The following is a 24,706-nucleotide window of genomic DNA, read 5'->3' on the forward strand; positions in this document are numbered from 1 at the left end:
TTTCCCTGATGGAAATACGAATTAGACGTTCTACAAGTCTCCGACTTAAAGTTTAAAGCCAAACAATTTCTACATACTTCTGTTATATCACCTATGTCCATATATAGATGAGGGTGGTCCAGATCTAATTATGCAATTTTCATTACGCTATAACTTATTAAAGTTTATTACATAGAAAATCACCCGAAAAATCCCGGACCATCGAGAAGTGTGCGAACTGACGACATGAAGAATCGTCTTTGCGCCAAACCGGAATCATCCCCGCATAAATCAAAGTCATCTAGACGATCTGGATCTGCATAGTTAGATCTGGACCACCCTGTATTTGATCTATTTTCGCTTTTCCCTTTTCATCAATATCGCATTGAATTTTGATTCTGTATCTGGAATTACATCGTGACAATGCAACATACAACTGCCCATGAGTGAATATTGTTTCTTTCTCTCTACAAGAAACGTGTCCGACAACAGCATTCACACAAATGAAAAATGATTGAACCGTGTGTGTGGTTACAGGACTTTTCCAAATCTCTCTGCATAAGCTCTTGTCTCGCGGAGCTTGAAATTTTCTGTCATGGGATTTCACTTTCACCAAACAACAAATCTTTTAATTCTCACGGATACGGCTCTTCATTGGGAAGAAACACTACTTTTTTTTTCCCCTGATGGCAACACGTATTAGACAATTTACAAGTCTCCAACTTAAAGTTTAAATCCGAACAATATTTTCGATCACTTTTTGCTGTTCCGTTATTTCACCGAGTGATAATTTCCTTTTGTTTGCGCTAATGTGCTCTTTACTATCCTTTTTTTGAGACTTTCGAATTTTCGTACTTGCACTCTCTCTAACCTGCTCAGCATGTGTATCACACCAACATTTTGAATATTTTACGATGTTCTACTTTGTCATTTATTTCTGGCACCAGGCTTGGTTAAATCTTTTAGCACAAAGACTCGTCTCGCGGGACATGAACGTGTCTCTCTGAGAAAATCACATCTCGTCTCCTTCCAAGATTTTTTTTTTTTTTTATAATAGAGAGATAGCAGATTATGAGAAGACTATGAAGTCTTTTTTCTTTTTCTTTGCGTTAGCAGCTTCTCTAAGCCACAGATAACAGGAAGTGGTTGCAGGACTATTTTGCAGCTTAAGGTAGACATGCAAAAATCATTTCTTGACATTCCTTCAGGGCCCTTGAACCACTGGACATTGGTGTACATGCAAACAACATGAATATTGACCGATTGGATACCTATGTGCATGCACACCATGTGAACATGTATTGATATAGTCTATCAAAGTGACACTGGACAGAATAAGCTAAAGACGTTCACCTTGTGCCCCAACAAGCTTTGAAGTTGACAACTTCAAGCAAATACTGGAAGAGGGAAGAATGAAGACCAGAAGACCCTGGCCATGAGCCATACACAGTGGAAATGTAAGAACTGAGAGCCACCTGAACATTAATGCATACAGGGTGCATTGGTCAATTCTGTCAATGACAGCTGCTCAACATCCAGGTTGTATGGTGTAATTGTAACACTTATTTGTTTCACTTCTGCGTGAGGCATATTCAATTTTAAAAAGTATAATATGACTAAAAAATTTAAATCTTGCTTGTCTTGGATCTAGAGATTATGGAGTACTCTTCTAAGATAGTGAAATGCAGTTGAAGGCAACCCTGCTGAGTTAAGTCAGATCATAGTAGCAGTAGGCTGTTTCTCCTTCCCTAGTCTTGCGGGGCAGAATGTTATTTTTAAACGACAATACACATTAGGGGATAACTTGTCAAAAAATGTGTAAGGAATAGCAGTGAAATTCCACAGGGCTTCTTCCTAAAACACCCCACTGCCCCCTTTCCCCCATTTCTCCAGTCCATGCATTTTAAACCTCAAACTGGGGTTTCAGGAAGAGAGAAAAAGCTACTGAACAATAGACTTGACACTGACAGAAACTAAAAAGCTAAAATTGCTGCGATCCATTCAGGAGTTCAGTAGCACAAGGTAACGGATGGTTAATGGTTAATTTGCACATTAGAATGAGTGCAGGGACAGTGGTGACAAATAGACAGACACATACACACACACACACACACACAGACCACTGCGGCTACTGGCCTCCACACGTTTCAGAGGTGCCCCTGTCTGCTAAGATATCTTTCTGTCATTTTAACTATTACACCACTACATGACATTTTTAACAGTAAACAGAATTTAGATTAGCATTGTGGTCTACAGATAAACAACTTGTTAAAGCACCGTGGTTATTTCATCATAGCATAGTTGCATTTCCAAATAGACAGAAATGTTATATTTCTTTAGTTATTCACTTAGACGTGCAGTCAGAATGTCGATGTTGTGCATCCTCATTTGTGCAACTACTTCCAGCAGATCTCATCGGGCTCTTTGTTATCAGCTCTCTTAACCGCAGTCTTGTTGACGGAGTGTGTCAACACCGTTTACTTCAAATGCATATTTTGCTGTTCATAATTTCACAAATGTAGCTGCCAATTCTTTCAAGCTTACATCGACTCCTACACTACTGTCATAATGCTAAGCAACAATGACTGCACACAGCACCTGTAACTACTGTATATATCATTCACATTTAACACTCGTCCATAGATACCATCAAATGCCAATGTATAATATGATGCTACAGAAGGTTTTTCTCTTGCAACAGGTTATGTTTATTTTTAAAATGTGTAATGTGCTTTCTGCACATGTGACACACATTTATATGTTGTGACAAAAGCTGCTATACCAGCGCTCAACCCGGCACAGACAGACGCAGGAGGCACACTGATAAAACAAATAAAGGTTTTTATTTTTTTTTTTTTGCCTGTGGGCAACTCCTTCCCCGTTCCCCAAAGGCACAACACAGTCCCAATAAGCACAAGCCCACACAATTCTTCTTCTCTTTCTCTACCACTCCTCTCCAGCAAGTTTTGTCTCTCTCCTCCCAACTCTGGCTCCCAAAGTGGCGGCTGCTGGCTTCTTTTATAGCCCACCGGATGTTCTCCAGGTGTTTGACCATCTGTTTCTAGTTGCACTTCTGGGTGTGGTGGAAGTCCACGTGAGCTCAGGAACCACGGCAGCCCCCCCCCCGGTTGGCACCCCTGGATCCCAACAGGGTTGTAGAAAACTCCATCTCCCATTGTTCATTCGGAAGAAACTATTTCCCTGATGGCAACACGAATTAGATGATCTACAAGTCTCCGACTTAAAAGTTTAAATCCGAACAATATATTCGATCTCTTTTCACTGTTCCGTTATTTCACCAAGTAATAATTTCCGTTTGTTTGCGCTAATGCGATCTTTACTACAATTTTTTTGAGACTTTCGAATTTTAGTACTTTCATTATCTCTAACCTGCTCTGCATGTGTATCGCACCAATGTTTTTGAATTTTCAATGACGTTCTCCTTTCTCATATACTCTTTGTCTTTTATTTCTGGCACTGAGCGTGGTTAAATCTCTTAGCACAAAGTCTCGTATCGCGGGACTTGAAAGTATCTCTCTGAAAAAGTTACATCCGTCCCAAGTCTTGTCTCGTCCCAGGATTTTTTTATTATAATAAAGAGATAGGTCCAGCTTCAGTGAGACAGGCGAGTGCAAGGACAAAAGGACAAAATTTGAAATCGAGGACTTGTGTGTGTGCCCAAATAAAAAAAAAAAAAAAAAAAAAAGAACAGGAGTGTGGGAATAAACAAATCTGTATTTTAGGACTGGGTCACCCGAAGACCTTTCCATAATAAAACACATACTAACTTTTATATTAGAAACTTAATTTGTACATGTTTTATATGTAATAGAATAACTGGGGGAATGCATAAATACAAGATCACAATGAAAGAATTTACAAGGAAGATACGCCATACAGAAGTATTACAACATGAAGACAAAAAAAAATCTGATCCTCTGAACATGGCATTCCTTACATAAGTTGTGATGTTTTATTATGTGGAATGCAATGGAATAGTCATAACATGTTAAAAAAAAAAAAAAAAAACATGTACTTCTTTCCCTGTTGCGCTAAATTTGCAACACAAATGTCATCATCTTCATAATGCAAAATCTACTAGGCAAGTCCTTAAAATAAATAATGTCACAGATGAGCGGGGACACTGCCCGGCCAGGACGCCTGGACAGTCCCCGAGTTGGACAATACTTCTCCTCGGCCATGAGAGGGCAGCCACCTGGGTCTAATTGGGGGCCACAGGAGCGGAGCTGGGACGCTCACCACTATGAGAGGACGTGGCCACTGCCAGGGTGCGCCCGGACAGTTAGGAAATCCTGGATGGCAGTATTTCCGCCACACCAGGAAGTGCTGCTGGAAGTAATCCCAAGGGCACCCGGAGTGCTTCCAGGTGTTCTTCTGACACTTCCGCCACACCAGGAAGTGATGTCAGGGGGAGCACCTGGGGAATCATCCAGGTCATAATAAAAGCGGCCGCCTCCCTCCAGTAGACAAGCCAGAGTTGGGAGGAAGGAGAAGAAGCTTGTGAGGAGGGGACAGGAGGTCAAGAGAGAGAAAGAAGAAGAGAAAGAAGAAGAAAGGAAGAGAGTTGGTCAGAGAAGGCATTGTGGTGCTGAAAGAATTAATAAAGAAGTGTGTTTTGGACATTCTGGTGTCGGTCTGTCTGTGTCCGGGGGTATGCTTGCTACAATAAGCTTCAGAATTTTACAAAGCTGATAGCTGTGCTTAATTTAATTTAGAACAAGCAGTTCAATTGAAAGTCACTGTGTCCACTCTGAAAGTGGCCAAATCATGTACAGTATGCAATGTGCAAATCCACCAAGAGCTTCAAGTCAAAATATTGGCCCTGTCACAAATGCCACCCTTGATATATGTTAATAGAATAGTACGGAGACTAGTAAAATATTTCATGAAAATCAAAGTTATACTTCTTTGTTATCTCGTATTTGGTTCAAACAATTTAATTAAAGCATCCTCCGGAAAGGAGTCCTTTAACTTGAATCTTTTAAATTAAATATTGTAAGTTCTTCTTTTAATAAACACAAATAACGTGTGTGTTAGTTCAAGTACAAGTTAAAACTCTTTCCTGTTATTGCCCATGGGGAAACGAGCGCTTTGGAGCATCTTAAATCCTTCTGTAACATGTTTTACTTAAGAGGAACACATTAACCACACATCATGTCACGGTCTCACTCTTGCAGACGCACTGCAACCACAGCAGGATGACCTCCATGTAGCACATTGAGATCTATGGTGTAATCTTAATAATCCTGGGGGAACAAATCTGATATTTCACTTCCAAAGCAGAGAAATAGTTAAAACAGCAGCAACTGAATGGTTTTCTTAGAATTTCTTTACTGACGTGCTTTACTTAGTAAAGGCATGGAAAAAAAAAAAAACACTACTAACCGCTTTACTTTGCACATTCCGGCTATGATAGACAATTTTAGATTTATTTATAGATTTATTGATTTATATAATGTAATTAGTAGATAACTTTGGAAGAACTGATTAAAATAAATGTACACATCTCATTGTTATTAATTGCAGAAAGGACTTTAGCATTGAAGAATTTTATCTTGCCAGGTTGGCAGCAATATGCCTCCAGGTAAGTGCCAGCACATGTTAGCCTATACTTCACTAAAAATGATTTGCTGAAGTAAAAATAAACACTCCTATTAATAACAGAAGATAAGCGAGCTTGACCTCTGAGGTATTAAGTACAAACCTGCACACTTCAAGTCTTCACTGTCAGGGCTGGATACTAGACGTGTATTCACTTGATTTTTGCAGCCGTATATTTTAGCTCATAATAAATGGGACAGAGCATGGACTCTGTTTTCTTCCAAGTGGGTTTTCCTCCTGGTGCTTCGGTTTCATTCCACAGTGCAAAGACATTCAGGTTAAGTGGACTGGTGATGCTATGCTACATTGGTTTCCTGATACACTAGATTGCCAAAATTATTTGGATACCCCTTCAAATTATTGGGTTCAGGTGATTCCACTGCACCAAAATTTAGCAGGTACATAAAATGAAGCACACTGCCATTGTAGCCAGCCAGGTTGCCCCGAGTAGGGAAGGATCGGGGTAGAGAGTGTTTTCAAGACTGTTTTGCTCAACCCTGCTGGGGCCTGTGCATCCGAACCCGCGATAGATGAAAATCTGCGAAGTAGAAACCATATGTTTGTATGGTTATTTTTATATATTTTAAGCCCTTATAAACTCTCCCACACTGTTAACATTATTAGAGCCCTCTAGACATGAAATAACACCCTTTAGTCAAACGTTTAAACTGTGCTCCATGACAAGACAGAGATGACAGTTCTTTCTCACAATTAAAAGAATGCAAATAGATCTTCTTCTCTTCAGGAGCAGAGAATTTCAGAGAGAGAGAGAGAGAGAGAGAGAGAGAGAGAGAGCGCTCGCAAAGAAAAGCAAACAATCAAAAAATCAATGCGTGTGCTTTTAAGAGTTTGCCGCGGCATTTTTTAGAGGAGCGTCAGTATCTTCTAAGCAAACAGCCTCTGTACAAACAGCCCCTCTGCTCACATCTCCTCTGTCAGGCTCAGAGAACGTCAGACAGAGAGAGAGCGCGAGATTAAAGCAAACAATCAAAAAATCAATAAGTGTGCTTTTGGAAGCACGATAAAGCGGCATTTCTTAGAGGTGCGTCCGTATCCACTAGGCAAACAGCTTCTGTGCAAACAGCACCTCTGCTCACAGGCTCTCCGTCAGGCGCAGAGAATGTCAGAGAGGGTGAGAGAGATAGAGAGAAGCAAACAATCAAGCACCGCGCGGGAAGCATATCTTATAGCATTAACGAGTTTTAGTTAATACGTAATACATGCTCTGATTGGGTAGCTTCTAAGCCATCCGCCAATACCGTCCCTTGTATGAAATCAACTGGGCAAACAAACTGAGGAAGCATGTACCATAAATTAAAAGACCCATTGTCCGCAGAAATCCGCGAACCAGCGAAAAATATATTTTTATGTGATATATATATTTTAGATATGCGTATATTTTTAATCCGCGATAGAGTGAAGCCGCGAAAGTCGAAGCGCGATATAGCGAGGGATTACTGTATGTCTATGGTCCTACCAAGCTGTGATGCCACCGTCTCTAGAGAGGTAAGTTTTAACGAGTAAAGTTAGTGACATGCGTTAACGTTGATGTTTGTACTATAATGTGTATATCAAGGTTTCGACAATGATAGTTAACCCTGAAACTGACACATACTTGGGGGTTAATGCACCCCTGGACGCCAAATACTTTTTAGCTGCACTTTTTAAGCAAACATCACAATTCCCAAAGTATAGCAGCGGCTGAATCGCAGAGACAGTGTTGCTGCAGTTCTGCCGGGGCCGGCAGTGGTCGCGAGCTGGCTGCTCAACGAATATACAGCACTGACTGATCAGCTCGGGTGCGCTGGCAAATTGCACTGAAAAACACCTTTAGCCGGTTTCAGAGTTCAATGAATGTATGTCGCCGCATATACTCGGCTTCGGCGTGCTTCCAAATTGCACAGGAAACTGACTCTAGCTGGTTGCGGCATTCAACAAATGTACTTTTCCGAATATACTCGGCTCCGGTGTGCTAGCAGTAATTACCTTCTTACATATTTTAGTCCGTTTTTTTTTTTAATTTTGGCATAATATAGTACATGATGTGATAAATTACAACACTTTTCTTTCAGAGTGTGATGATTAAAATATCTTTCTCTGGTCTGCAAAATCATTCCTATGTATTCCTGCTACCTCTACTCCTTCTGAGCGTCTCTTCTCAGCAGCTGGGAACATTGTCTCAAAGAAGAGAGCCAGCCTCACACCAGAGCACGTCAAATGTTCACGTTCCTGCATGGCAATCAGGAATATATAAACTGAATCTTTTATAAACTGTACACTATTATTTTATTTTATTTGAATTGAAGCTTTATTTAAACCTTTGGGCTTTAAGACAGACTAGTGGCCATTTTTGGTTAAGTTAAATGCACTTTTTCTGTTTAAAGACTATGTGCACTTTAGTTTGTATTGTTTAATGTATTTCTTTTTTATTGTGATGGTCACACTAATATAAAAAAACATCTGATTATTTTCAATTTCATAAGTTTCACTGGTTATTTTAATTTGATTATTATTCATTTTAATCATGTTAATGCAGAGACATCAGGGCGACATTCACAGGTTGACAGACATGAGCAGATGAGGTAAGAAATGCGCTGCAGCCCAGAACAGGATGCATCAAAATAGTCAGGCATGAAATAATCCTAATTAATCGTAAAGAAAATTGAACGATTAGTCGACTACCAAAATAATCATTAGTTGCAGCCCTACACTAAACTACAGTATATTACACTTCGGACGTGTTTTACACGTTTTACAGTAGAAAGATGAGATTTAATTAAAATGTAATTTGTCAAGACAAAAACGCAACGCTTTTTATGTTTTTTTTTTATTATTATTAAATGTAATGTTAAAGAGGTTAATTGAAGCTGGTATTTTTGGCTAACGAAGCCCCACAGTGGCACAGTATTTAATGTTCCTACACCACAACTAACAAAATGCATGAGACATCCTGGCTGTGTTACTCTCTGCATGCAATTTGAACATTCTCCTTGTGTCCAAACACTTATCTCTGAGAACTTGTCATGTTTTTTGGATTTGGAAAATACCCGCCAGCAGCTTATTCTGTATGGCTTTATAACGAAATGGAGTAAGGCCCAAAGTATTGAACTGTAAGCTACACGTTTGTCAGTTCAAGCCCAACCTCAGCCTCACAAATCTGTCTGTGTCCCATCTATAAAAATAGTTGATAACAAGTGAAAGACACTTTGGATAAAGACATCAGACAATTATATAATAACTAGCTGTGTAAATAATAAATAGCCTCTCACTCTCTCCATTAGCACTGTAAACCCGTTCTGTAAAAAGCCTGGGCTCCTGGAAATTATTGAAATCATCAGAAAAAAACAATTAAAATGCAGAATCGGTGGTTTCAGTTTGCGGACGTACTCATCCCCACTTGTCTTAGTAGCCAAGAGAGTTTCTCTCTCCTTGGAGGTTTCGTTTTGCCGATGTTCTTGCTTCACTTGTGTATATTAGTGGCTCAGTGAGTTTGTCTTTCCTTGGTGGTTAAACTTTGGAGATGAAGCCTCTTTCTGTCAGCTTCATGCTATAGACTCATACAGTGCATCCGGAAAGTATTCACAGCGCATCACTTTTTCCACATTTTGTTATGCTACAGCCTTTTTTCAAAATGGATTAAATTCATTTTTTTCCTCAGAATTCTACACACAACACCCCATAATGACAACATGAAAAAAGTTTACTTGAGGTTTTGCAAATTTATTAAAAATAAAAAAAACTGAGAAATCCCATGTACATAAGTATTCACAGCCTTTGCTCAATACTTTGTCGATGCACCTTTGGCAGCAATTACAGCCTCAAGTCTTTTTGAATATGATGCCACAAGCTTGGCACACCTATCCTTGGCCAGTTTCGCCTATTCCTCTTTGCAGCACCTCTCAAGCTCCATCAGGTTGGATGGGAAGCGTCGGTGCACAGCCATTTTAAGATCTCTCAAGAGATGTTCAATCGGATTCAAGTCTGGGCTCTGGCTGGGCCACTCCGAGACATTCACAGAGCTGTCCTGAAGCCACTCCTTTGATATCTTGGCTGCGTGTTTAGGGTCGTTGTCCTGCTGAAAGATGAACCGTCGCAGCAGTCTGAGGTCAAGAGCGCTCTGGAGCAGGTTTTCATCCAGGATGTCTCTGTACATTGCTGCAGTCATCTTTCCCTTTATCTTGACTAGTCTCCCAGTTCCTGCTGCTGAAAAACATCCCCACAGCATGATGCTGCCACCACCATGCTTCACTGTAAGGGATGGTATTGGCCTGGTGATGAGCGGTGCCTGGTTTCCTCCAAATGTGACGCCTGGCATTCACACCAAAGAGTTCAATCTTTGTCTCATCACAACAGAGAATTTTGTTTCTCATGGTCTGAGAGTCCTTCAGGGTTCTTGGTCACCTCCCTGACTAAGGCCCTTCTCCCCCGATCGCTCAGTTTAGATGGCCGGCCAGCTCTAGGAAGAGTCCTGGTGGTTTTGAACTTCTTCCACTTACGGATGATGGAAGCCACTGTGCTCATTGGGACCTTCAAAGCAGCAGAAATTTTTCTGTAACCTTCCCCAGATTTGTGCCTCGAGACAATCCTGTCTCGGAGGTCTACAGACAATTCCTTTGATTTCATGCTTGGTTTTTGCTCTGACATGAACTTGTGGGACCTTATATAGACAAGTGTGTGCCTTTCCAAATCATGTCCACTCAACTGAATTTACCACAGGTGGACTCCAATGAAGCTGCAGAAACATCTCAAGGATGATCAGGGGAAACAGGATGCACCTGAGCTCAATTTTGAGCTTCATGGCAAAGGCTGTGAATACTTATATACATGTGCTTTCTCAATTTTTTTATTTTTAATAAATTTGCAAAAACCTCAAGTAAACTTTTTTCACGTTGTCATTATGGGGTGTTGTGTGGAATAAGGCTGTAACATAACAAAATGTGGAAAAAGTGATGCGCTGTGAATACTTTCCGGATGCACTGTACTTCTTTCTTCTTCCGACTTGTTAACTTGGGGCCGCCTTGCCAGTTCTTTGAGCTTCATGCTGTAGCCTCGTAATTCTGGGCCAGACCGACAGACAGACAGACACACACACTTCCACACATAGACGTTTATATATAAGATAGGGAATTGGAAAACCCAGAGAAAATCCATAAGGGTCACAGACTATGATCCAGTCAGGGATCAAACCCCGGCTACCAGAGATGTGAAGTAGCAGCATTTATTACCAATGGTTGCCAATATGTCAACCATCGCAAAGACATTACTAACAAATGTATTGCAAACAAAAGAAGAATTTAGTAATAATAAGGAAGCAAAATGTGCATGTTAGTGTTCATGACACACATTCAATTCTATTCTTTCATAGCTCTCTTTGTTATGTACAGGCTCAAAACAAACAAATACAAATTTACCAGTATAAGAAGATGCCAGTAACACAGCATAGTTAAAAATAACAAACTCATGCCAATGTAATGTTTCATTTACATAAGAGCCGAGATATGGGAGGTTGACAACTGTAGGAAGGAAAATGATCTACAGCTGACAGCTGTGATAGACAACCGGGGACCTGGCCCAGTCAGGACACTCTTTTGAGGGAAGGACCGGGAGAGAGGACAAATCTACAAACAGTAACTCCCCCGGACACGAAAGGGCAGCCCCACGGTTTACATCGGGGCACCTGAACAGCTCCGGAGCCATGGCATGCAGCACTTCCATCACACCCAGAAGTGCTGCCGGAAGTTGATCGAGAAGCACTTCCAGGTGCAGTAAAAAAGAGGTTGCCTCACTCCATTCAGGGGCCGGAGTCGGGTGGAAGAGGACGGAGCTTGCGAGTGGAGGAGGAGAGGCGGGAGAAGACTTAAGAAGAGAGGCAAAAAGGACTGAGCTTTGTGGGTAATTTGTGCATTGTGTGCTGTACAGAAGAAAATTAAGAAATAAAGTGTGCATTTGAACATACAGTAAGTGTGTCCTTGGTGTCTGTCTGTGGCCCGGCTTCTTTTACACAACATTCCTGCAGAAAACACACCTCTGATTGGACCACGGTGCTTCAAAACAGGCAAAGTCACAGTTTTGATGGCCAACCTCTACCTCCTGGACATTCTTAAATGCAAAATGAGTAAACTGTGAATGTCTGGTCTTTCTACATTCATTATGGCTAAACATCTTGCAAAGTAAAAACTTACTCAACTGAGCATTTTGAATTAAAACAGAAAAGAACAGATGGGAAAGTATAATTAAACAAGGACTTAATTAAAAGTCAAAGGCTGGAGTCCGATTATGAACCTGGTGAGGCCGAATAACAGCAGCCTTGGTCATTCACCAGAACCAGGATAGGAAATGCTGACTTAGACCAATTTCAAAACGTACCCTGCATTAAATTAGTCTCCACATCATGTCTCCATTTAGCTAAAAGGCTGAAATGGAAAATCACGCCATTGTTCAAAGTTTTTCTTTTATAGCATTTTATTTTCATATTTTTTGTATATATAAATTTAAATTACGCTTGAGATTACTTTATTACATATTTCTTGGGTTTCAAATTTCATAACCACCTACAGCTTCAAAGACATCTAAGCGTACCTTGAGACTTTTATTAGGAATTAAGTTTTAATAAACTACAGTCTCTATTAAGGCAAAATCAAAGTGTTTTAAACATTGCTAAACATCAAAAAAATTAGGAATTTACATGAACTTATTCTAACATGAAATGAATTTTAAGGCTCCGGGATCTAGGCCTAACTGAAAAAGCTTTATCAGCAAGTTCCAGTCATTGCTTCTATCAGAATAAAATGGCTTATGGTTACAGAGCCATTAGTCCAATTTGTCATAGAAAAAGGACCCCCAAGATCGCATATCTGAACGACATACCTCACGAGTGGCCAATCTGTCACTCAGCTCTTCAGCTTTCACAGTGTCCCCTTCAGCAATGGCCTTCTCAATGTTCTTTTCTAGGCATGTCTAAAAATAAAATGAAATCATACAATTCAAAAACCAACCAAGTGAAAATTATGCATTACAACATTTTATTTCAAATCAGGCATCCTTCAAAAATCTATGTAGGATTTGTAACCTCAGCATGCAGTTTTATGAGGAAAAAAAAAATTAAAGAGCCTGAAGATCAGGTATTAAGCTTACACAGGCAAGAGGAGATTTACAAAGCTAAACCATATCCTTTAATTGCATAATATTTCAAAGAAATGTCAGGTGTTTTAAAGAACTGCACCGTGCACTTTAAATTGCTAGGCCGACTGTGCATTTTCTGGCCACTTTTTTTGGGGGTCAGTGCCCCCTATTTAAAAACACCCAGTGTTCAATCGATTATGGCCACCTATTAAGTAACTTATAGGACCCAATTTTGACTCAATGACAGCCCGAACTCTTTCAGGCAATAAAGAGAATTCATGCTGATCTCTTTCTCCTCATCCAGGAACTCAACACGATCTTCTGCTGCTATAGCCAGTCTCTTTCAGGGTTCGACATGGCCACATGCGGAGATGGTCTTCTTCACACCATCATTTTAAGACACTGCTTTTGAAGTATTTCTGCTGGCTTGAAGGAATCTGGCCATTCCCGTCTGACCTTTCTTTCTAACAATTAAGTGCTTCTCATTGGATTTTATTTTTTTGTTTGTTTCTTGGCCAATCGTGTAGTACCTGGAAATCCAGGATGGCAGCTTTTCAGAGATGCTGGAACCAAACCATCTGGCACCATCAGGTCTTGGAAATTCTAATGCAGTGGTCCTCAACTCCGGTCCTGAACGGCCTCAGTGGCTGCAGGTTTTCATTCTCACCCTTTTCGTAATTAGTGCACTGTTTTTGGTGCTAATTAACTTATTTTGAATTCATTTTAATTGACTTGTTTTTTTTTTTTTTGATTTGTTCCCCTGAATTTCTTCATCATTCCTCTGAATTGCTTCCAATTTCTTCCCTTTAACAGAAATGAAACGTGAAGTGCTGCGGTTGGCTGGCGTCCTGCCTGGGATTTGTTCCTGCCTTACGCCCTGTGCTGGCTGGGATTGGCTCCAGCAGACCCCGTGACCCTGTGTTAAGATATAACGGGTTGGACAATGACTGACTGACTGAAATGTGAAGTGAGTGAGCAGACAGAAGACCAACTAGGTCTGGGCCTCAAACGCCAACCAATTTCACTCCAAACAGTTACTTAATTACATACCAATTCTTGTCACTAATTACCGTATATACTCACATATAAGTTGAGTCTTGAAACCGATAAATCGACCATAAAAATCAGAACCCGACTTACACGCCAGTTCAAAAATATGACTGTAATCAGAATGTAAGTTTAATATGTCACTGTGCTCTGTGCAAATATTTTTAATCTTCTTTTCTTTTCTTCTCACATGTGCAGCTAACACAAAGCCAGATTTAGCACACAGGGGCTCATCATTTAGAACTGCTAGGCAAGCATTTTAAGACAAGACAAGTTAAGAACAACTGCAAATGGGCAACATGCACTATTTATGTGTGTTAGAGTCAGCATGAAATTGTATCCTCTCTTTGCCCTGTCTGGAATTGTATTATTCACCTAAGTGGGGACCTGCACATGGAGAAAGAGTATCAAGCCTTGGAACATTGCCCGGCACACCTTGGAAACCGACAGACAGAAGGGAGAAAACATCATCCGATCCTGAAAATCCTTTCAACGCAGAGACAAAAATGGCAGACTCCACACAATGTCCTGTCATGGCTTCCCATCTGTTATGCCGCGTAAACAGTCATCAAAGAAAGCAAAGTTATTTTCTCTTATGTGATTTCTTACCGCTGTATCACTAAGGATAATATCGCCTCTTTATAATATATCTGTTTAGGTTCAGGCTGCTTAAGACACCATAATTGCAAAACGAACGTATTTCCAGGGAGCTAGCCCCTCCTAGTGGAAAACGACGAGTTAATTTTTTTCTTTTACATCTTCTTGCCTCCTCCAATCTCACATCAATTTCTCCGATGCATCGAATTTCTTTCGCTACTTCATTGACTTTTAATTTAAAGCCAGCTACATATTTTCTTCTGATTGAACGCTTCACCATAGATAAGGGATGCTCTTACGATAAAGATGTATGAGGGTGTGAGATACAAAAAACACAAAACAGTGCAAATGTCGCTTTGGAATAGTTCAGGTATTACCGTGTGGTCACGTAGGCGCAATAGAGAGAGAGAGAGAGTTTAGGAGCACCCACTGATACGGTGCATTTGCCGCACCCACATACAAAAAAAGGCTGTGTGCTCGGTGGTTACTCTCTCAGGTGGGCATTAGCATATCATAATCTCTTGGACCAATAGCGTGAGTTTTCCGCATTCGATTTACACAACCGACAAAAATAAAATACCAGAAATTATATGGTAAAATGAAGTCCCGACTTATCCGCGAGTATATATGGTAAATCTGTTCTTTAATTCCAAGTCTTGGTGCTGTTCTCATTGTGCAATAGCAGACATTTCCAAAATTGTTGATTTTCTCTTTTCTAAGAGCACTGGTAAAATGTTTTGTAGACCTCACCAGATCAACATTCCCCAGACCTTCATCTTTCTTTATTTTCAGATATTGTATGATGGACACAGTTTTGCTGGTCATGTTTTGGTTCATTTTGTAGCTCATTATTGTTTGGATGCTAATTAAGGAAAAAGAAACAATTAAGGGATCTGACTCTTCAAGAGCAAGTCAAATAAAATAAATTCTAAAGAAGTTAATTAGCAACAAAAACAGGTCACTAATTAAGAAAAGGGTTAGAATGAAAATCTGTGGTCCTCCAGGGCTGGAGATCAGGATCCCCTGGCCTAATGGTTGGTCAAACAACAATTAAGCTTCTTGATCATGAATGCAAGGTGTATAGACTAAACTGAAAGCCCATGATTGGCTATTTAGAGCAGAGGGCTATTTATACAAATGCATAAATGGACTTAATAACATGGACACGCAGTAGATTACTGATGAAATGGAGGCATATAATGAGTTAAACACATTTGGCTTGATTAGTTCTGTTAACTCAGATGATGGGCAGCTACCGTCTAAGATAATTTCATTTAAAAGGGACAAAGGCAAATGGAGTCATTTAAATCAAAAGACACACTGGCATGAAGAAGACAAAATGCCAATTTATTTCCAAAAAATAACCTCCTACAACACGCTCATCATTAAAAGACTCATCTGTTAATAAAATAATGATGGCTTAGAAAAGCACGTCCTGAGCCGAAAGAGTTTGATGGACATAAGAGCTTGTCTTTATAATTAAAATCTGTGACAGAAATCAAGCCATCTCCTTCAAATCTTGTTGGCAAATGTGTCAGTGGAGCGGTGCTGCGCTTCAGAAGATAATTTCTAACTACAAATGAACGCGGTGCTGGTGGCCTCCAGGAGCCTTTATATCTCAACACTATGAAGTCTTGAAAGCAGATTGTATTTTTTTTTTTTTTTTGCAAATGTTACTGAAATGTATACTTAACAATTTTCTGATCTCTCTTTTTAAAAAAATGGCAGCATTGTTTGATACTTTCTGTCCGTAAATGCCAGGATGAGCTATAAAACCTCCCTTCTGAATAGCAGCAGAGAGAATGACTGAAGAAATCGACTTGCTACTAAATCAAAAAGGCAACATCTCATTAGACAGCTAGTTGTCAGAAACTATAGCAGCAATCCCATTCTAAGGGTGGAACACCATCTTGTTTTCTTTGTAAAATGCTGTGTATCATTGCCGGATGAGAAAAGCACTATATCAATACGGACTGTTTGATTACCACTGTTAGAATAATGAGAAAACAGGATAATATTGCAATGAGCAATGATAGAGCTGTGAAAATGGATAAATGGATGGAAAGAATCAGATTAACAAATGAAAAACACAAATGTTTACTGACTCACTTACTTAGAATGAGGGACAAATGTATTCCATCTACTTTCTTCAGTCTCTCTTTCTCTTGTCAGTTTAACAGCCATTTTTACCAGTAATACTGATTAGCCACTTGCCCTCCCAATTTAGGAGTTATCAGAGCAGAAGAAGTTCTTATGGCTGGATGTCCTGTCTGATATCAACTTTATTTAGACACCTTTTAAAGACACACAAAATAGATGATGACCTTATTCTAACCCCAAATGACGCCTATAATTTACCTGATTTTCTTATCTAATACTAGCTGTCCCCCGAGGACAGGTAATAATTTGTATTGAGAAGAATTTATATTGATAGCTTTCGTATGCCAGGGTCTCTTGGTACATAATATTTTTGGTTTTGCAATCAGGAGCAAGAAAGTAGCTGTGATCTCTTTGGCAAAAATGTAAAAAGTTGGCAGGTATCTTTGGCAAAGTGGAAGGTAGGTATGCTTCAGCGTCAAACATTGCCACTGTGTCTGATCGTGTTCAGCTCTGACGGGAGAGCGTCCCCCGAGTGGGGCGAAGAGCATGTGGCCATGATATCTCTGCCAATGAGCAGGTACCCTTTGAAACACACATAGCTCTGATCTCTCTCTCTCTCTAAAACGTAAATCATCACTCTAACAATCTCTAAATGATAATGTCTGATGAACAAACAGGTATTGCTAGCTAAGCGGAGGAAAGATGCACTCCACAAGGGGGCGTCTGTCCTGGTTATGTTGGGGGCCTCAGGTACAGGGCTTGGAAGCCCAGCCCTGTAGGGACCCGTGGCCACCGCCAGGCGGCACCCCGGTGCCGGAATATCCCGTGTGGGACCCGGTCGTCTGTCAGGTTGGATGGTAAACATTGGACGACAGCCATTTTTAGGTCTCTCCAGAGATGCTCAATTGGGTTTAAGTCAGGGCTCTCGCTGGGCCATTCAAAAACACTCACAGAGTTGTTGTGAAGCCACGCCTTCGTTATTTTAGCTGTGTGCTTAGGGTCATTGTCTTGTTGGAAGGTAAACCTTCGGCCCAGTCTGAGGTCCTTAGCACTCTGGAGAAGGTTTTTGTCCAGGATATCCCTGTACTTGGCCGCATTAATGTTTCCTTCAATTGCAACCTGTTGTCCTGTCCCTGCAGCTGAAAAACACCCCCACAGCATGATGCTGCCACCGCCATGCTTCACTGTGGGGACTGTATTGGACAAGTGATGAGCAGTGCCTGGTTGTCTCCACACATACCGCTTAGAATTAAGGCCAAAAAGTTCTATCTTGGAGTTTGCTAAAAGACACCTGAAGGACTGTGAGATGGTGAGAAATAAGATTTTCTGGTCTGATCAGACCAAGATAGAAATTTTTGACCTTAATTATATATCAGTAGCTTGTAGACTTACTACCATTGAATAATCTGTTTTGTATATACCGGTAAATGCAAATCCATAAAGCTTGTTTCAATTTATACAGACACTGTATGGCAATGCTTTACAATAACAGGTTCATATACATAAACTTTAACAATAAAAGAAAAAAAGAGGCTAAAAGGAACTATTAATGGCCACTGAGTTATGCAGCAGCTCCACTTAGTTCTGATACATGTCATACACATAAGTATTTATGATCTCTGTGATCATGGGGTGCAAAAATGGGGAACAGAAGGAAAAAAATAAAGAGGCACAGAGGGTGACTTTGTTGACTGATGAAGGTTAAATCAGATGCAGCTTGATGGAAGCAACACCACTAAATTGTGAAGGACTATATATATATATATGTGGTTGAAATAGTTTTTAAAGTCAAATAATGCAAGAGAGTACGCGACACGTGTTTCACCCTAATTCTGGGCTCATCAGGCGTACACACTCACTGCACTCCCTCTCGGGAAACAAACCTCGGGCGTCAGAGGCGAAGCCTCTTGTGTTGCGCCACAGCGTGAGGTTCGTTAATTTGACAGTATGTAGATCAGGGTAATTACATTCAAAGCATTCGTAGTCTGAATCACAATCCGATTGTATAGGTGGTTACCTACCAGGTAACGCTTGTGGTTGGTCAGAAAGTCGGCTAACATTCACCACGGTGCCCTCTTTCAGTTACGAGAAGCAGATCATAGAATGGTTGAAATAGTTTGTACTGTCAAATAATGCAAAAGAATACGCGACACGTGTTTCACCCTAATTCTGTAATAATAATATATATAAAAAACAGTCTCTAACAGATGTGTGTTAGAGGAGTTAGTTAAATGATTTGAAAGCTGGATCATTTAAAATTTTTAGTTACTTCAAACAATCAGTTATCACATTTTTGTTTATTCTATTCTTTTTAACTGCAAGCCATATTAAAAATTAACAGTGAAAATAGAATTCAGTTCTATGTGTCATATCATTAATGCATGGTCTAAAAGAGAAGCAGGGTGTCTCCTTTCTCAAAAAGATGGCCTGGCTTCCTGGGAAGGGTTAGATGGAGCTCTCTCACCTGGCCAGTAGAACAGATGAACTATATAAGTGGTGGAGCAGCTCAACCGGGATGGTTGGCATTAGTTTCCAGATCAGAAGGGCAAAAGAAGTGAGAGGAAGTGGGAGGCTCCCTCCCAGGTGTATGTCGTTCCCCAGCAAAGTGGGTGGAAACATCTCTCTTAGCGATCCCCATTTGGATCCACACTGGGCAGAATGTGAATGTGGTTCCATATGGCTGCCCTGATGGGTTCCACTGGTGCCAATAGTGGGAGCTATTGGAAGTGCTTCCTGGAGACAATGCTTTGGCACCAGAAATACTCCCAGGTCAGGTTTAAAAGCCCTTCACATCACCCAGGGAGCTGGAGTTAGGAGGAGGAGGAGAACAATGGGGACAACAAGAATATTTATTCCTAAAGCACATTTTCATGCAAAGGTTGTAGCTCTACATGTAGCTCTATGTAGTGCTTTATAACACAATTTATACAGTGAACTCTATCTGAGATATCACAACAAAAAACTAGTGTTTCCAAACAAGCGTACCAAATTTCCACAAAGTCAGCCCACTGAGAGAAAATGGACAAGCAACCACAGTAGGTACTTTTTGGATTATATGCAAAAAGTCCTAAAAATGAAATTTGTCCAAGAAAAAGTAGGAATAAAGCAATACAGTGCCCCAGTGCTTAGTGCTGTTGGATCAATGATGCAGTGTCTCCATTGCTGTTAATTTTGGACATTTTTTCTGTGTCTGTGTGGGGCATTGCCTGTAGGTGCTCCCTTTACCTACCCCAACCATATGCAGTTTAGGTTATTCGTCACCTCTAACTTGGATCCTGGGCATTGTGAATAATAATAATAATACATTTTATTCATATAGCGCCTTTCCCATGCTCAAGGTGTCTGCAGCAGATGGCCTTATCACAGAATAACATCCTATACCGGGCTGTTGCCTACCTTTAGCATAAAGCTGCTGGGATAGCGTTCAGTCCCTGTGATGCTGAAATTGGTTAGGCATGTTTTAGAATTTTTCATTGTTACAATCTCACATGAGGAGTCATGGAGTCTTTATGCAACTTTCAGGATCATGCCTTCGAAATACATGGTACTCTCAGTTAATTTCCCAGGACATCCTGATAAGAGCGAACAAGCAAGCAAATCCCTCTAAATTCAGGATGTCAGTATATACAGATGTCTCGGTTTCTGAGAGAAAAGACAAACAGAAACTGGGAATTAGCAAAGAGATGGCACAGATTTGCACAGGAAAAATGTTTTACGAGTTTCATCGGAGCAACGTTTCAGCCGTGGCATGGCCAAATGGGGAGGCAGCTAGATGAATGAGGTCTCCAGGACTCTAAAAATATCCAAACCGAATTATGTCATATCATCTACTGTTAAACCGTACTTCTAAAATTTTTATTATTATGCTGTCTTAAGGAATTGTTCTGTTCTGTATATTGTATTGCATTGACCCCCTACTTTTGACACCCACTGCACGCCCAACCTACCTGGAAAGGGGTCTCTCTTTCAACTGCCTTTCCCGAGGTTTCTTCCATTTTTCCCTACAAGGTTTTTATTGGGAGTTTTTCCTTGTCTTCTCAGAGAGTCAAGGCTGGGGGGCTGTCAAAAGGCAAGTGCCACTGCGGCACTTCCTGTGTGATTTTGGGCTATACAAAAATAAACTGTATTGTATTGTATTGTATGCAATAAAAAGACTGGTGAGCAGTAAGGTGAGCATAAAAACTTCAAACTTGACTTTCAAAAACGTTTTTAAAGCAGTCAGATCATTTACCAATTCACGGAAAGGAAAAGTGCAGATGGGGTATAACTGGTGATTCTTAATTAGCCTGCTAGAAGCATGAGGGTACATGTGAGAGTGAGCCATGTGAGGGACAGGCACCCCATGCAGCTAAGATATGCTTCCACCTCCTATGATGATGAACCAGATCAAAGCTCAAGTAGGCAACCCAGGACCCAAGTTTAACCAAAAGGCATTTCTTTTTTGCTAATAGAGCAAGTCACTCGACCTCCTTAGAGTTCTGTTTAACCCTGGAAAAACAAGTCAAAAACATTACATTTTTTTCAATAAGATAAAATGTCATTAATGCGTAACAGAAACATGTAAATATCAAAACAACAACATAATTATAAATAAAGGTATGTCATGTCCCAGGATCTCCTGGAGGTCGTAGAAAAGGAGAGAAAGAAACAAAACTTAGTGCCATTATGAACAATGCTGCACATCCTCTCTCTGACACATTAACACTGAGTGTTTTGAATATGACAGTTGGTTACTTGTTCATTTTCTGAAATAGTTTATTATAAAACTCAATCTTGGGGTCGCAGGTGATCACAGTGTATTAATTCTATACTGCATCCATCAGGCAGCAGCATGGATATTTTTCATCATGGGTACTTTCAGTCAATGAATTATTCAGCAGACATGTGTCAAGAAATGTGATGAGGGTTCCTTTCCACCAGGGGTGCCCACACTTTTTCGGCTTGCGAGCTACTTTTAAAATGACCAGGTCAAAATGATCTACCTACATTATAGCATTCGATGTCTGAATCACAATCTGATTGCATGAGTGGTTGGTTACCTACCAGGTAACGCGTGTGGTTGGTCTGCAAGTCGGCAAACATTCGCCATGGGTGCCCTCTCAGTTGCGAGAAGCAGATCATGGAATGTTACATAGTTAACTGTCAAATAATGCAAAGAGTACGCTACACGTGTTTCGCCCTATTTTGGGCTCATCGGGCGTACACACTCCACTGCACCCCTCATCGGGGATCGAACCTCAGACGTCAGACAAAAGCACTTCGATTTTGACATTGTGAGAAAAAAAAATCCTCTTCCAATTCCACATTCAGACAATACCCTCCTCAAACATTTTTTTTTAAATCCCTTCTTTAGTCGATATAAATCGGAAGGCTAACTAGATCACAGCCGGTGTTTTGCAGTAGCTTACGCGTTTGATCATGCGTGCAGGATGACAAGTGTGTTAAAAGAAAAAAGAGATCTGACTGGCCATCCTGTATGTCAATCAAGTGGCAAATGCCATAGGGATGATATACGATAGACTAACGTTTAGAAATTTTTTTTTTGAATGCAACGCGATCTACCTGCACTCCCTTTGCGATCTACCAGTCGATCGCGATCGACGCATTGGACACCCCTGCTTTACACCAAACAGCAATACCCCTGCATAACGCCTCACTGAGACTAACAAGTCCAAAGTTTTCTCCTTTTTTAATTTTCTTTAGTCATTCTGTTTGTTCAGACCACAGTGTGTCTGTATCCCATGACAGATGGCACGCAGGAACTGGCATCTCACAGCCAGAGTAAATCTTATCCTTATCTGGCAGGGATGCCAGTAGCAAGGAAGGACCGGAGCAGATAATGCTTTCAATACATTGTCTTCCCCAATATGCCAGGTGGCAGCCTCCCTGGTTTAGCTCTCCCATTCTGATGACAGCAAGGCATGCTGGGTCTTGTAGTTCCAGGGATCTGCCATGCTGGATTCTGTGTGGGCTGCCAGTGGGAGTTGAAGGAATACACAATCCCTACTTTCTGGAACTTCAGCTTGGCCCAGAATTGCTTCCATAATGCTATATCCTGGCACCGGAAGTACTCCAGGGTCGCACATAAAAGAAGCCATTTGACTTCAGTCAAGCAGAAGACAAAGCTTGCATGAAGGAGTGGAGGACTGAAAGAAAGAGATGGAACAGATAACAGAGAATTGATAAGCTGCTGTTGTGGTGTGGAAAACTTTTAATTTTGCACAATAAAAACCTTTTATTACACAGCAGAACCTGCATCTGTGCTGCTGGGTTGGGTGTTTGGGGAGCTCCAGCACTCAATCATGACCACAATACATATACTGTATATTTTTCTATTAACCTATTTATGTATTTATTTCTTCAAAGAGATTCTATAAAAAGCCAATATTTTCCCCTAGGGACAAATAAAGTTCTATCCATCCATCCATCCATCTATCCACATTTCTCCTGCCATGAACATTGACAGTTGCTGCATTGTGAGCAGTGCTTGGGGGCCTAATGTCTTTCTTGTCTTTCTGCTTGACAATCATTTTGCCTTTTTGGTACACACCTGTTGGTTTGTCATGTGGTGGCTACAGCAATGCGCTGAATCAGCGGGTGCTCCTAACCTCTCTTCGCCTCCTACTTGCACCACAGTGAACCTTCAGACGACCTAATTCAGCAGGTAAACCACGGCGGTTCAGTCGTACAGTACAATATGCACCAGTTTCAATATCTGCGTCAAGGTCTGAGGACCAATTCAAACTGTCACTACTATAGCTTGATTCAACCAACAGGTTAGTTTCGGTTTGTTCTAAAACTGGCTTCACAGCTTTTCGTTTACACTAGTGTTTTGCTTGAAGGCTGCCGATGACTCACCTTAGGAGTGGCAAAACACACAAAAATATTCCTGACTTTTTGCAGCATAATGTTATTTTATCCAACTAGATGGCAGCGGAATACTGTCCCTAGAGGTTTTTGGGCCTAACAATGTAAAGTGGATCATTACACATCATGCCAACTCTGGTTTAGCCGTAATTACATAGAATAACAAGCCCGAGTCACACTTGGGGTTAATTGCATGTTTTGATTTTTATTCTTCCATCATGAAAATAAATAAAACTGTACAAATTGTTTTCCTGGGAGAATGCATAAAGTGTTTTGACTATGACAGTTGATTATTCATTTATTTTCAGAAACAGTATATTACAGAACTCATTCTTGGGGTCACAGGTGATCAGAGCTTATTAAATCGTGGTCTGCCTGCAGGCAGCAGCGCGGATATCTCCAAGGCTTATGAAAAAGTAAGTGCACTCAAAAAAGTAATCTTGCTTACATGTCATCACCTTTGTTGATTCTAATCACTACAGCATGCCACATTATTGACAGAGAGATTACATAAAAGAGAGTTAGACTATAAAATGGACCAATTTCAGAGAGTGCTGGTAGGCACACCACGCTGGATGGGCATCCCATTGACATGCCTTGTATTAATTTCTTCTCAGTATTGCTCCGACTCCAGCTTTAGAAACGGTGGGTTCAGAAAATGGATGGTCATCTATATTTGCTGGATTCTTAAGATGTGACTGTAGGGCACATTTAAATATGAAGTGCCAGAGAAAATATCAAATAAAAAAAAAAAAGAAAATTAGAATTGTATTCATTGTTTAAAAAGCTACAGTGCAAAACGTGCCCAAAAAGGAATAAATAAATCCATCTGCTAATAACTGTGAGGCATTTATATTGTTAGTATTTTAATTTTGTTACTGGCAAATGTGAAAGAAAAAAAAAACAAAAGCCAGTTGTAGCTTGAATAGAATTTTGCTTAATGAGTGCCTCTTCTTTTAAAATGCTTTACACATACTGTAAAAATATTAAGAGCTGCATGGTGCCACAGTATAACACCAGGATCATAAATTCAAATTCAAGACCCAGTCACCATCTATATATGCGAACGGCACATTTTCTTTACGTCTACAATAACGACCTCCCCATGGTTGGCTCCTGCCTTGCCCCCAGTACTGCTAGGGTAGGCACCGGCTCCCTGCAGCGGTGCACTGGATTAATCTGGTCGGAGTATGTTATGTAAATATTAAACTCCCCCACTAGCTGTTTGCATGCCCGGCTCTAGCAGCTTACACTTGTGAGGCCTGTCATAAGTAAATACCAAAGCAAAGGATTTAAGACTAAGCAGTTTGCATCCAACTAACATCTTTTACAGCAACACTCATACAGCAGTATCCTGCACCCAAATGCTGCC

The 24,706-nt window shown here is 40.5% G+C and overlaps 1 protein-coding gene across 1 annotated transcript in view; it reads right to left on the reverse strand.

The window, feature by feature from the left end:
• The window catches only part of fam204a (family with sequence similarity 204 member A), a 122,927-nt gene that overhangs the window by 66,296 nt on the left and 31,925 nt on the right, over window positions 1–24,706 (reverse strand). Inside the window, exon 5 of the mRNA XM_039737157.1 lies at window positions 12,469–12,558. Coding sequence (XP_039593091.1) covers window positions 12,469–12,558 — 90 coding nt within the window. The remainder of the gene's footprint in view (window positions 1–12,468; window positions 12,559–24,706) is intronic.

Source organism: Polypterus senegalus, chromosome 1 (genome assembly GCF_016835505.1).
Source record: "Polypterus senegalus isolate Bchr_013 chromosome 1, ASM1683550v1, whole genome shotgun sequence".
NCBI lineage: Eukaryota > Metazoa > Chordata > Cladistia > Polypteriformes > Polypteridae > Polypterus > Polypterus senegalus.